Raw genomic sequence first — 15,617 nt, 5'->3', positions numbered from 1 at the left:
CATTCTTTCACAAATGTTTGTAGAAGCAGTCTGCATGCCTAGGTGCTTCATTTTATACACCTGTGGCCATGGAAGTGATTGGAACACCTGAATTCAATTATCTGGATGGGTGAGCGAATACTTTTGGCAATATAGTGTAGATACTTGTCTACCCGTTTCCTCCAGCATCTTCACAAGGTCCTTTGCTGTTGTTCTGGGATTGATTTGCACTTTTTGCACCAAACTACATTCATCCCAAATGATGAACCAGACTAGTGAATGTCCACAGTTATTTTTTCTTTTTTTGAGATCTTGGCTGATTTCTTTTGATTTTCCCATGATGTCAAGCAAAGAGGCACTGAGTTTGTAGGTAAGCCTTAAAAAATTCATACAGGTACACCTCCAATTCAGTACACCTCCTATCAGAAGCTAATTGTCTAAAGGATTGACATCATTTTCTGGAATTTTCCAAGCTGCTTAAAGAAACGGTTAACTTAGTGTATGTAAACTTCTGACCCACTGGAATTGTGATATAATCAATTAAAAGTAAAACAATCTGTTTGTAAACTATTGTTGGAAAAATTACTTGTGTCATGCACAAAGTAGATGTTCTAAACAACTTGCCAAAACTATAGTTTGCTAATATTAAATCTGTGGTTAAAAAATGAGTTTGAATGACTTCAACCTAAGTGTATGTAAACTTATGACTTCAACTGTGTGTACACACACACATGTGTGTGTGTGTGTATATATATATATATATATATATATATATACACACACACACACACACACACACACACACATACTCACCGATCACTTTATTAGGTACACCTGTACACCCTACTTGTTCATGCGATAAAATCATCCTGAGATTAATCCTGAGACCAGGCTGTTTTTCCAGTCTTTAACTGTCCAGTTTTGGTGAGCCTGTGCCCACTGCAGCCTCAGCTTTCTGTTCTTGGTTAACAGAAGTAGAACCCGATGTGGTCTTCTGCTTTTTTTCCCCCCCATTCTGATGGTTGATATGAACATTAACTAAAGCTCCTGACCCGTATCTGCTTAATTTTATACACTGCAGCCACACAATTGGCTGATTAAACACATGAATAAGTAGGTGTACATGTGTATATGTACTGTATGCTTGTATATTATTACGTATTAAAATTGACTGATTCACATGGCATAGAAAATACCTCGTGCACCCAAGTAAAAATGTTTAGGGACACAGTCACAGTAAAAAAAGAATCTGTAACGTTACTGTCACAACACATGCATAAGCAGGTGCTGAAAAACTGAATTTAGAATTACTACAGAAATCAGAAAGTATATAGGCCTACTTGATAAATGACAAAGCAGCACATTAGATATTAACCGATAAACTTATCTGTATATTAATCTCAAACTCGCCATAATGCAACAGCAGATGCGGCTGATCACATTATGAACATCTGCCAAACAAAAATGTATTTGTAAAGCTTAATAATAAACTGATTAGATATTAGCAAACATTACATATATTACATAACAGATCAGTTTATAAACATTAAAATATGTTGTGAATATAAAATGTTTGGGGGGATTTAAAGGAAATAGTGGCAGCACTGCAACCTAAAGAATGTTAGATTACACTAGAGAGATATCACGGGCTTCTAAAACCATTCCTGAAAAGTTTTATTGGAGGTTGTAAAGCCTAAAAGATGCTCTGCAAAATCCTGACATTTGGGGTAGAATAATTCTGACATGACATTTGTGGTGTGCTTCTAGTTAAAAAAAAAAAAAAAAAAAAAATCATCTTTATGTTGTCGAAATCACTCAAAGGTATAAACTTTTGACTGATAGTTGACTTTTGTGCAATTCACCAAAACATTGTTATATTTGAGAGCACATAATTTCCGAACAGAATACACAATAAAAATATGATTTAAAAGAAGATGACTCTGCACATGTCCAATAAAGCCATGTCATTTACAAAAAACATTGATACAACTTCATAAATCTAGGGCAAAAATGTTTAACGGTACAGAAACAGGACATGACCCAAGCTCTCTCTTTCCCAGTTTATTACAGGTCCAATGAGTGGTCTGGGATCTATGGCATCTGGGAGGCAGATCAGGAGGTCTGGTCCACCAAGCTGGAGTAGAAGTTTCAGCTCTTCACTTTTTTTCAATCTTTTTAGGCTTTTTGGACATTCCAAACTTTCTCCTGTTGAACATAGCCTTCTTCCTGCGGAGAGTTTTAACATCTCTTCCATGGATCCATTCATCCCGTTGAGCTTCCCACCTTAGCTGCTTCACATCTGTGTGAAGAAAATGAGGAAATATTGTACTTCACAGTCTGCACTTTCTTCTCCAAATAGATTTCACTCACAGATAAGATGCTATTAAACACTGGTTTGAATGATAATACATGTTAATCTCTTATTATTGTGTATGAGGGGTCAATGATGTAACACTAATTAGCCCTACAAAACTTATCAATTTAAATTTAGAAATAGAAAATATAATCATCATAGAAGAGGTGTATTCAAGCAATGTTTGTATGAAGTGCCTTTTTAATGTATTTTTGAATAAAGTAAAAAAATATCTAGGTAGTGTAACTGTCTGGAGATAAAAAAAAAAAGGCATTAAAAGGCTGAAATGCATAACCTTAATATTAAAGCAGTAATGGTCACGTTACGACATGCAAGGATTGGACGTGTGAACGGCGAGCTCTGCGCACTTTGCTAGTTTTAACACTTCTAAAGACAAACTGGTGAGATTCGATACACTCTGTTCCATAACTGTTCTAGGAGGACAATGCGTCAAAGAATTCAAAATCCTCGGGCTCTGGAGACATTAAAAGACACTTATGTGCTCAGGCTGATACCCCTGAGCAGGCCGCAGGCCCAGGAGTCGATTTGGTCAGAGAGATGCGGGAAATGCAGAGAGAGATGTTGAACATGTCGGCAATGCTCACGAAGGTCATTGCTGACTTGGAGGATCTTTCTGTGATACGCCGATCGATCACTGCCATGGAGGCGAAATTCACTGATAAGGTTACAAGGGTGGGGAATGTCGAGAAACGGATAGATTATCTGAAGTCATCGGAGAGGGAATTATCTGCTACTCAGCTAGCAACCAAGGTGGATTTGGAGCATGTCTGGGAGAAGTTGGAGGACAAGGAAAACCACATCTTCGGAATTCCTGAGGGCAAAGGAGGACGGGATATGGTGAAATTCCAAGATGGGCTCTTTGCGAGTCTGCTCGACATAGCAGGCCATAAGCTGGAAATTGAGCGAGCTCACAGGGTTCCGGTTCGGCGATCTGCGGAAGGAGATAGGAGATTTGGCCAGATCAGTTCTAACCAAATTTCTAAGATCATCCGATAAAGATCTTGTGTTAAGCGAGGTGAGGAGTAAAGGAAGGCTTTCTTGGAAGAACCACAGCATTGTCTTGTTCCCAGACTTTGCGAATTCGACAAGAAAGAAACGATTTAAGGAATGCAAGAATCGCTTACATCAACAGAAGGTCGCTTTTGCACTGATATTCCCGGCTAAATTGATAATAGATGCTAAGGATGGCCGTAAAACTTTCACATGCCAACAGCAAACGATGTCCTTCATAAAGTCAATGGAGTGAGTAAGTCACCTTGTGGTAGTTACGTTGCAGCCGAGTGGACCGGCTCACTGAACATTTGCTTGACTGTTTGAAGATTCTGTGCACTCTTTTTGTGCTGGTTCCACCTAGCGGCTGGAGTTTATTTTGTAGAGCAACACACCTTCGGGCCAGTTTTGTGGATGAATCTACACGCTCTTTGTGCTTAGTCTGCCTAGCGGCTGGAGTTTATTTTGTAGAATAATACACCTTTAGGACAATTTTATGGATGAAGCTCCACGCAGTGTTTATTCTGCCTATTGGCTGGAGTTTGTTCTATAGATTTATCATTTGCTGTGTAATTCTGTCTCACAAAATTTGTATAGAAACACTGGACTTGAGCAATCCCACGGCAAAGTTGTTGCGGGGGTTCTCGTAGGCGTGCATGAACTGTTTGAGTTTGCGCTGTGCCAGTTGGTGCTGTCATGCACGGGGTTAATGCACACGTTTTTCTTTTTCTGTTTGTTTGGTTCTAGGGAATGTTCGGGGTTTGACTGTTGCACTAATGTTGGAATGTGGTCTTTATAATCCTGTTTTTGACACAATCTATATTTACTTACATGTCAAAATGTCAAATGTTAATGAGTGGATTGTCCCTCTCCACGTGGAATGTGAATGGGTTGGGGCACCCCATAAAAAGAAGGAAGGTTATTTCTCCTCTTAAGCATAAGAAATATGATAGTGTTTCTTCAAAAAACGCACCTTTCCCCGCAGGAAGCTGAAAAATTTGGGAAGATATGGGGTGGGCATTTTTTTTATAGTGCTGGCTCGAGTAAGAGCAGGGGAGTCATTACACTGATAAGTAAACATCTTCAATTCAAAATTCTCATCGTTTCCTGCCTCCACGCGTGACCTTACCAAGGAGCTTACATCATTCCTCTCATGAGCGCCTGTCACAGAGATGTACGGAAGCAAACATTTGTAGTTAAAAAGTATATAAGTGTTGTTTTGTTTCTAAAGATAATCAATCGTTTGGGTTCAGAAGAGCTTTATTTGTCGACTGGAGTCGTGGATTATTTTGATGCACCCTAAATATGCATTTTGGACTGTCAAAAAAATGGAGTACATTCACTTGCACTGTTTAAAGGAGAAGGCCTGAAATGTAATCCTAAAAATCTTAAATTCTGTTTTGATGAAGAAACTCAGATACAATGTAAGGAATTAGTCAGGCTGACGGAGAATGTTAATGAATTAGAGACACGCAGCCGAATACTAGTGGAGGTCAGTGAGAAAGAGAAGTTGGTAGATACTGTTTTTCGGATGCGGGTAGTACAGCGAGCAACACACACTTTGGTTCCGGCTCTAGAGCCCCTGCAGCAGGGCGTTTGGGTGACGTCTCGGCGGCATACTCACTCAGCAAAGCGACACCATTCCTGTTAGGGTTTCCAATCGATTCTCCCCTCTCAGTGATGCACCCACTGAGAATCATGTTGAAAGAGCCCTAATAATTGGTGATTCTATTGTAAGGAACATGGAAATAGAGACTCCAGCCACTACTGTTAAATGCATTTCTGGGGAACGAGCGCCTTACATCAAATCAAATTTACAAATGCTGGCTAATGCAAAACGTAGATTTTCTAAAATTGTTATTCATATCGGCACTAATGATGTCTGGCTTCGCCAGTCAGAGATCACTAAAGATAATGTTAAAGAGGTGTGTGAACTTGCAAAAATGATGTCAGACACTGTAACATGCTCTGGCCCCTCCCTGCTCATTGTGGTGATGTGGTTAATAGTAGATTAGTGTCACTGAACTGCTGGATGTCTGAGTGGTGTCTGGAGAATAGCATAGGATTTATAGACAATTGGAAGAGTTTTTGGGGTAGACTTGACCTGCTAAAAGAGACAGACACCATCCCTCCAGGGAAGGTGCCGCTCTACTCTCTGGTAATTTGGCTCATAATCTTATTAATGATAGGATCTGACTAACTGGGGCCCAGGTCAGGAAGCAGACAAACTGGTTAATCCGGAAATCTGCTAGCTGACATGAGACGTCACACAGGTCACATAAACTACAACACAGAGACTGTATTGCCTAGATATCTCATAGAGACTGTGTCTGTTCCCCGAACTACCAAACACAAAACCCCTCACTAAATAATTTAGAAAAAGATATGAAGGTAGGGCTACTAAACATTAGATCTCTTCCTACCAAAAGCACTAATTGTAAATTAAATTATTACAGATCATTGTTTGGATGTGCTCTGTTTGACCGAAACCTGGCTTAAACTGGATGAATATATAGTTTAAATGAATCTATGTCTGAAGGGTCGAGGAGGAGGTGTTGCTACAATTTACACTGAAGCTTTAGGTGTTACTCAGAGGACAGGATACAAGTTTAAGTCTTTTGAACTAATAATGCTTCATGTGACACCGTCAGATATAAATCAAAAAAACTCTGTCGTCTTTAGCCCTTACTACAGTATATAGATCACCCGGGCCTAATTATGATTTCCTTGGTGAATTTGCTAATTTTTTTTTTTTTTTCAGATCTTGTAGTTACAGTAGATAGAGCTTTAATTGTTGGTGACTTGAAAATGACACATTGGGATTAGCATTTATCGATATTCTCAACTCTCTTGCAGTCAGATAAAATATGACAGGACCAACTCATCGCCATAATCATATGCTAGATTTAATTCTGTCATACGGAGTTGATGTTGATACTATAGAAATTCTTCCACAGAGCGATGACATCTCAGATCATTACCTCATCTCTTGTATGCTGCGATCAGCTAATGTTACTCAATCTACACCACACTATCATTCAGGTAGAACTATTCTTTCGGCCACTAAAGATAGCTTCACTAATAATCTTCCAGACCCATCTCATGAGCTCAATAAGCCCCAAAGTCTAGAAGAACTTGATGAAATAACAGAAAATATAAATACAATCAACTCTAGCACTCTTGATAGTGTCGCCCCCCTTTGATTAATGAAAATTAAAGAAAAAAGCCCCACACCATGGTACGATCACACTCATGCTCTCAAGAGAGCAGCTCAGAAAATGGAGCGCAAATGGAAGAATACAAATTTAGAGGTATTTCGCGGTGCATGGAAGGATAGTGTCTGTAGCTACAGACAGGCACTAAAAGCTGCCAGGTCAGCATATTTTAGCAAATTCATAGAAAATAACCACAACAATCCTAGGTGTTTATTCAGTACTGTGGCTAAACTGGTTAGGAATAATGCCTCAACTGAACCAGATATTCTTTCACAGCACAACTGTAATGACTTCATGAATTTCTTTACTGATAAAATTGAAAATCTGAAATAAAATTGGAATTATGCAATCATCTGTCACAGTACCTCAGAAAACAGTGTCTCATAATTTTCCTCACGTGCAACTTCAATCCTTCTGTAATATGTCATGAAGAGCTAACAAAACTTATCGAAACATCAAAAGTCACAACATGTATGTTAGATCCAATACCAACTAAGCTCTTAAAAAAGGTATTCTCTGTAATCTCAGAACCTCTTCTTAATATTATTAACTCCTCACTATCCCTAGGACATGTCCCAAGAAACTTTAAAATGGCAGTTATCAAACCACTTAAGAAGCCACAATTTGATCCTGGAGAACTGGCTAATTATAGACCGATTTCAAAACTACTGTTTATGCCAGATACTAGAAAAGGTAGTGTCCTCCCAACTATGTTCATTTCTACAGAGAAATAGTATATATGAACAATTTCAGTCAGGATTTAGGTCCCATCACAGTACAGAGACTGTACTTATCAGAGTTATAAATGACTTGCTCTTATCATCTGATCGCGGCTGCATTTCACTTCTAGTGCTTTTAGATCTTAGTGCTGCCTTCGACACGATAGATTGACATTCTCTTGAATAGGCTAGAGAATTACGTTGGCATTTGTGGACTTGCATTAGCATGGTTTAGGTCCTATTTAGCAGACCGCTACCATTTTGTCTATGTAAATGAGGAATTGTCAAACCAAACAAAAGTAGAGAGTGTTACAGGGATCAGTTTTAGGGCCTCTGCTTTTCTCCTTGTATATGTTTCCACTGGGAGATATTATCAGGAATCGTGGAATAAATTTCCACTGTTATGCCGACTATACCCAACTTTATTCAATTAGTTCAAAATGCAGCAGCCAGAGTGCTGACAAGAACCAAGAAATATGATCATATTAGCCCCATTTTATTGTCGTTACATTGACTACCTGTTAAATTTCGAATTAATTTAAAAATTCTGTTAACTACGTACAAAGCTTTGAATGGTCTAGCTCCGCAGTACTTAAGTGACCTTCTACCATGCTATATTCCATCACGTTCATTACGATCGCAAAATTCTGGCCTGTTAATAGTTCCCACAATATCAAATTACACAAAAGGAGGTAGATCCTTTTCATATTTGGCTCCTAAACTATGGAATAGTCTCCCTAACACAGTTCGGGATGCAGACACACTCACTGAGTTTAAGTCTAGACTAAAGACACATTTATTTAGCCAGGCATACACCTAATTTATCCTTCAACTCACAATCAGGCTGCTTTAGTTAGGTCTGCCGGAACCAGAAACAGTGATCATGATCTATAACTCTGCAATAAACTGAATGGCATCTATGCCAGTATTATTCTATTTGTATCCCTGTCTCTACCTCGGGACTCCTATCCTGAGGTCACCAGAGCCGGCCAGATCCAGCTCCATTCCTGCTTCGTGTCTCTGAGTGATGATGACTTAATGCAACCGGTGACAGCCAAATATCACTTCAGTCTATTATGATGGACTTCAGAGGATGAACTGATGCCAACTCCAACCATAAGACATGGGATACATCATATGTCATTGCCTGAACCTTGGACTTAGGATAGAGAAAAGGATCTACCTTCATCAGCCAACTAACTAAGGACAATGCATCTATGTGAACTTCTGCAGTTAATCCAAGATGAACTTCAAAGGCATTAGTCATTAATCATACAGTTCTTACAAAATCTTTGTTTAAACTCTGACCCTTAACACTTAGTTTAATAATTTTAAACCATGACCTGCACTATACATAAATAATATTGGCATTATATTCATGTTGTTTAGCCAGAGGAGAACTGGCCCCCACAGTGAGCCTGGGTTCTCCCAAGGTAATTTTTCTCCATTAACCAACATCTTATGGAGTTTTGTGTTCCTTGCCACAGCCGCCTTCGGCTTGCTCACTGGGTTTCTAAATACAATTATTTTTTAATTTCTTAATTTTTTTTAACACAATTAACAATCATATTTTATCAAACTACACAATGATGACTAAGCCATTATAGATATTACAGTTTCATTTTCTGTTAATGCATGATTTTCTGTAAAGCTGCTTTGAAATGATGTGTGTTGTGAAAGGTGCTATTCAAATAAAAATGACTTGACATATGTTTTTTATTCTACTCGTGAACTTTCCGATCGGCATGATGAGTTGACCATATGTTGTCCAGTAAATAATAATATTTCATAAGTTATGTAAATGGTAATAATTTGTCAGCAAATAAAAAATAAAGTCATGGTAAGAGTTGGTAATATTGCCTGTATGCATTGTAATGTCTTTAGGCAACACCCATTTTGTGTTATTCAGGCAAGTAGTTATTAATTTGATGATTCCTTTTTCAGCACAGAACTTCAAAAGTATGCCAAAATATTTATATATTATCATTTAAGTGACTCAAGAGAAAGCTTTCAGAAATTTCCACATTTATTTTCTGCCTGCAATTCAGAAACATGTATAATAAATAATATGTACCTACATTTCAACATGTTCACATACTTTGAACTAATTTTTGATGCTACAATCATTTAATAAATACTTTTGAATCCAGAAATGTAATTGCTTGCATTGCTTGTTTATTTATGAAACATAGTTAGCATGTTGGCTGTCACAGAACAATGCAGACACACCAATGCAGAACTACAAATGCAAACCAACGCGTTGGCCACTACGCAAAGCCTATGGCATTATGTATGACGCAGAAGTATAAACCAGGCTTGGAAGAAATCGTCCATTTTAATCTCCAGCACTTTTCAACAAAAAAAGGTGATTTTTCAGGTATTATAGTACTTAAATTTCTTTTAAAAGCTAAATCCAGGCACTTGTGTGAACTCTGTAAACAATGTAGAAAAAAAGTGCAGTAGGAGTAAAATAAAGCGATGGAGAGATTATGATATTTGAAGGGTCATTTCATTTATGATCACATGGACAGAAAACATCAAGTAATATCAATATCAAGTTTTGCCTTGATATGGTTCATAATTTTTTTTTGGTTTGGGACATACTGAAATTCGATGTCTCATCCCATCCCTACACTTCCGATTAATATTTTATAGTTTATGGGCATTTTTACAGGTACTGTAAAACTCAATGTGGGAATCCAGCGATAGGCTTGCCGTCATCTGGCTGCGTACCATTTCTTCCACACCAAACTCGCTCATCCATGTCTTTATGGACCTTGCTTTGTGCACTGGTGTGCAGTCATGTTGGAACAGGAAGGGGCCATCCCCAAACTGTTCCCACAAAGTTGGGAGCATGGAATTGTCCAAAATCTCTTGGTATGCTGAAACATGCAGAGTTCCTTTCACTGGAACTAAGGGGCCAAGCCCAGCTCCTGAAAAACAACCCCACACCATAATCCCCCCTCCACCAAACTTCACAGTTGGCACAATGCAGTCAGACAAGTACCGTTCTCCTGGCAACCGCCAAACCCAGACTCGTCCATCAGATTGCCAGATGGAGAAGCGTGATTCGTCACTCCAGAGAACGCATCTCCACTGCTCTAGAGTCCAGTGGCGGCGTGCTTTACACCACTGCATCCGACGCTTTGCATTGCACTTGGTGATGTATGGCTTGGATGCAGCTGCTCGGCCATGGAAACCCATTCCATGAAGCTCTCTACGCACTGTTCTTGAGCTAATCTGAAGGCCACATGAACTTTGGAGGTCTGTAGCGATTGACTCTGCAGAAAGTTGGCGACCTCTGCGCACTATGCGCCTCAGCATCCGCTGACCCCGCTCTGTCATTTTACGTGGCCTACCACTTTGTGGCTGAGTTGCTGTCATTCCCAATCGCTTCCACTTTGTTATAATACCACTGACAGTTGACTGTGGAATATTTAGTAGCGAGGAAATTTCACGACTGGACTTGTTGCACAGGTGGCATCCTATCACAGTACCACGCTGGAATTCACTGAGCTCCTGAGAGCGGCCCATTCTTTCACAAATGTTTGTAGAAGCAGTCTGCATGCGTAGGTGCTTCATTTTATACACCTGTGGCCATGGAAGTGATTGGAACACCTGAATTCAATTATTTCGATGGGTGAGCGAATACTTTTGGCAATATAGTGTGTGTATATATATATATATATATATTTTTCAAACAAAAATTATTAGGATTGTCCAACAGCACAATTTGTGGGTAGGTTGGCTGTTTTTATTCTTCCATTGTTAAACTGCCAAAAGTTATCACCTCGTAGGTTAATTTGGCGAGCAAGTGATCCTTTAAAAATGATTTTATGAAATATAAGGAAATACATGGTCGTTCATTCAAATTCCGATGTAATAACTATTGATAAATATGCACATCTGTCATGTGAGCCTGTTTTGTTTCATCCAGTATAGACCTTTGTCATGCTTGTTTGGTCACTTGTTTGATTTATTTCACAGAGGATAAACTGCTGCAACTCCAGCCGTACATCAAGGGATACTTCACTGGCCATTGCCTGCACCTCGGACTAAGGATCGGCTGCCACAAGTTTCCATCGGGACTGTAAGGCACACCTCACTTATGTAGATGCAGTACAATTAAAAAAACAAAAAAAACAAGTAAACCATATTCCCTGCAATATCTTGGTCATAGAATGGACAAAACTATCTTAAAATGTAATAAATAGACAATAAACTAAAGCCTTCTTCAGCCAAATAAAAAAGGACACTGCATCTACATGCACTTCCGCAATCAATTAGGGATGGACTTTAAAGACACTTATACATTAATCGCACAGTTCAATTAATATCCTTTAGTTATAAATATTGCCCACCAACATCTACTCAGTTTACTTAAATAATGCATGACTTGTATTACACATAGATAACAAATATTAATATTATATTATTGCTGTATAGCTAGAGGGGAACTTGCTCCCCCATCTGAGGTTTCTCCCAAGGTTTTTTTTTCTGGGTTCCTTGCCATAGTTGCCTTTTACTTGCTCACTGGGGGCATGAAAACAAATCATTTATTCTCAATCACGTTTTTCATTTAAACTGCTCAGTGAGGACTTTACGATATTATAGACATGACAGCAACATTTCTGAAAGCTGCTGTGAATTTTATTTTTTTATAATGACAAGCATCTTGCGGATTCTGCAGGGGTTGTGTATCACTTAGGCCTTCACCTGTTCTGATTTGCTTTGCTATTTATCCGGTACATGACATAGATTACTCAACACCTTTATCAAATCACATTTTTGCCAGTCCCTCTTTATTTTTTTGGTTCTCTTATCTCTGTCTTTATTATAATTACCTGTTCATACACCATATATACCCTAACCATAGACCCTGTTAAGATAAAATTCAACATATTTAAAGCCTGAAATCTCCCATTGTGCTGTTGTTTATCATCCGTGTGTGTGTTTAAAGCTACACTATGTAACTTTTGGCCCTCTAGCGGTTGAAGCATAGAACTGCATATTACTTGTGGATGAGCACTGTTTTGGTTATTAGGAGAGATGGGCTTAGGCTCTGCTCTTCTGCGCGGATGAATATGATGGTTTGAGGCGAACCGGTGTAACCATGGTTACAGATGATCAACTTATCTGAGCAAATGTCACTAACAACATCATATCTCACCCCCTCCCCTCTAAATAAATAAATAACGAAAGGAAAAAAAAGCTGGAAATCCAAAAAATATGTCTTATGAGCAGCCATAACTTAGCTAGCAGGCAAACAGACTATGGTAGTAACTGGTTTAGAGATTGGCATTGTTACCAGCATAAAGTTTTTTTTTCCCCATTGTCCTTCCTCGAAAATGAAATCAAGCACCGCAGTACCACAATCCATTATAAAAGGCCCAATAGAGTGGCTAACTCTATCCAAATGAAGTACCACACTAAAAGAGCTTATTGGCTAACTATCATTCCAATAAAATATCTTACCTGTCGAGCAAGAAATACTCAATTTCTGATCAGTTTTAAATCCTTTCAGATCTCAGAGTTGTCACCACCTCTGAAAAGCCAAGCCGTTGTTGATTTGTGTTTTATTACAAGCTCTATCACATTTCTTTTTAGCTTGCAGACTGTTCTCGGTTCGAGGTGTCTTTATTTTGAAAATGGGTGATTCCCCGGAGGGTTGCCTTTTGGAATAATCCATGGTTAATGTTGCTCATTTATGGCTACAAGCTGTCAGCTTCAAACTACCCCCACACCTATCATCGCACATATACACATGCTACAGTAGCTTTATTTACGGACATGACGTAACACACACAGAGGACGGATGGAAGTATGCAATTTTCCACCAAATCCGTCCAGACAGCTCTAAATATTTCGCTACATATGTTATACATACTGTACCCATGTATGTATTTCTCCTGTAATGTCCTTTCCGTATCTCCTGTTATGTACTCCTCTTTTAAGTTTTGCTGCATTAAAAAAAAAATTTGTAAAAAAGAAAAATAGACCAAATAATAGACAAAAGCATGGCAGAGATTTAGCTTCACTTCCTGTTTGGCATCCTCGCCGCTGAATTATTATTTTTTCTAAGTCCTCGTGGTGGCGTAGTGACTCGCCTCAATCTGGGTGGCGGAGGACGAACTCCAGGGGTGGTAGCCAGCGTCTTTACCACTGAGCTACCCAGGCCCGCTTGCCGCTGAATTATTAAATGTATCATCAAGAAACAGTTTGGTCTATTAAAAAGCTTTTGATAGCATTTGTACAGCAGTGTCTCAAGAAGATCTGATACAAATTTGGTAAAATCAGATGAATACAGTGAAACTTGTTTTTGTCAAATTTCAAGATGGCGGCCTGAGTCAGGGATTGGAGTGGTTGGATGGTCTGATTAAGTCTCAAGAAGCAAATAAAATGTCAAATTTTGAACTGATAGTGCCACTACAGGGTTGAGTTGGAGACCCCAAAATTGGTCAGATTGATGATCAGGCCCTCAGCAATGAGTATGGCAAAAACAAAAATGGTGGGGGGGGGGTTCCCCCCTTTTCACCCAATTTGGAATGCTCAATTCCCAATGCGCTTAAGTCCTCGTGGTCGCGTAGTGATCCACCTCAATCCGGGTGGCGGAGGACAAATCTCAGTTGCCTCTGCGTCTGAGACAGTCAACCCGCGCATCTCAACACGTGGCTTGTTGAGCGCGTTGCCACAGAGACAAAGCGCGTGTGGAGGCTTCACACCATCCACCACGGCATCCACACTCAACTCACCACACGCCCCACCGAAAACTAACCACATTATAGCGACCACGAGGAGGTTACCTCATGTGACTCTACCCTCCCTAGCAACCAGGCCAATTTGGTTACTTAGGAGACCTGGCTGGAGTCACTCAGCACGCCCAGGGATTCGAACTAGCCAGCGTCTTTTACCACTGAGCTACCCAGGCCCCTAAAAAAATGTTTAGAAAATTATATGTACACTCACATGTATTCAAGGTGAAAGGACAATGTTTATTACGTTTTACATAATGGTTCCACCACATTTGTCTTTAAAAAAAAAGAAAAAAAAAAAAAGTGTATCCCCTTTTCTCCCAATTTGGAATGCCCAATTCCCACTACTTAGTAGGTCCTCGTGGTGGTGCGGTTACTCACCTCAATCCGGGTGGCGGAGGACAAGTCTCAGTTTTTCACATGGCTAGCTGTGCATGACACCGTGGAGACTCACAGCATGTGGAGCATGCTACACTCCGCGATCCACGCACAACTTACCATGCGCCCCATTGAGAGCGAGAACCCCTAATCACGACCACGAGAAGGTTACCCCATGTGACTCTACCCTCCCTAGCAACCAGGCCAATTTGGTTGCTTAGGAGACCTGGCTGGAGTCACTCAGCACACCCTGGATTCGAACTCGCGACTCCAGGGGTGGTAGTCAGCGTCAATACTCGCTGAGCTACCCAGGCCCCTACATTTTCAGAGTCATTAAATAAAAATGTTGTATGGTATAAATGTTTTAGTAGAAACTAACAAATACATTTCTAAGAACTTGGCACATTCTTCCAACAGTGCATCTATAATCAGCACTCACCAGCTTTGTCCGCATTGGCCATTGCATTCATGCTGCTGTTATCAAACTTCAAGATTGCATTTTCATCCAGCAAACACCCAAACTGTTAAAAAAGAAATTAGCATCAGTATGTTGAAGGTTCTTAAATAGTTCATCCAAAAAATACAATTTACTTTACGCTAACATAAGTTATGTTGGAAGTGAGTCGCCTTCAGCTTGCTCACTGGGGTTCTAAATACAATTATTTAATTATTTAATTTCTACAGACATTTTACAATCATATTTAATCAAATGACACGATCACTGCAAGACATTATAGCCATTTCAGTTTAATTTTTGTTGTTGTTAATGCATAATTTCCTGTAAAGCTGCTTTGAAATTATGTGTTGTGAAAAGCGCTATACAAATAAAAATGACTTGACTTATCTTTTTGACCAAGTTTGATGATCATATATTTTAAACATTTATTACAGTGCTATTATCGCTCCACAGATGGGCTGTTAACATCGCAAATTTAGTAAATGTACTTTTTAATTGGCCATCACATTTCCAGTAACCCACCTCAGTCCATGTGGCAGACTAAATCTCAGTTGCCTCCGCTTCTGATTCAGTCAGCCCGCACATCTTATCAAGTGGCTTTGCTGAGCATTGCCACTGAGACTTGGCGTGTGTGGAGGCTCACGCTATTCACCACAGTCTCCACGCACAACTCACCACACGCCCAACAGAGAGCGAGAACCATGACATAGCGACCACGAGGAAGGTAACCCATGTGACTCTACGCACCCTAGC

At 39.5% G+C, this 15,617-nt stretch overlaps 1 protein-coding gene across 2 annotated transcripts in view; it reads right to left on the bottom strand.

Annotated features, from left to right (window-relative positions):
- Nucleotides 1–261: 261 nt before the first annotated feature.
- The window catches only part of cebpz (CCAAT enhancer binding protein zeta), a 139,116-nt gene continuing 123,760 nt past the window's right edge, over nt 262–15,617 (bottom strand). For both annotated transcript variants that reach the window (XM_051654696.1, XM_051654695.1), the window contains 2 exons: nt 14,847–14,928; nt 262–2,278 (listed from right to left, as the gene is read on the bottom strand). In XM_051654696.1, the coding sequence (XP_051510656.1) occupies nt 2,136–2,278; nt 14,847–14,928 (225 nt within the window). In that variant the 3' untranslated portion in view covers nt 262–2,135. The remainder of the gene's footprint in view (nt 2,279–14,846; nt 14,929–15,617) is intronic.

Source organism: Myxocyprinus asiaticus, chromosome 25 (assembly GCF_019703515.2).
Source record: "Myxocyprinus asiaticus isolate MX2 ecotype Aquarium Trade chromosome 25, UBuf_Myxa_2, whole genome shotgun sequence".
NCBI lineage: Eukaryota > Metazoa > Chordata > Actinopteri > Cypriniformes > Catostomidae > Myxocyprinus > Myxocyprinus asiaticus.
This window is presented reverse-complemented; position numbering and strand designations above follow the sequence as displayed.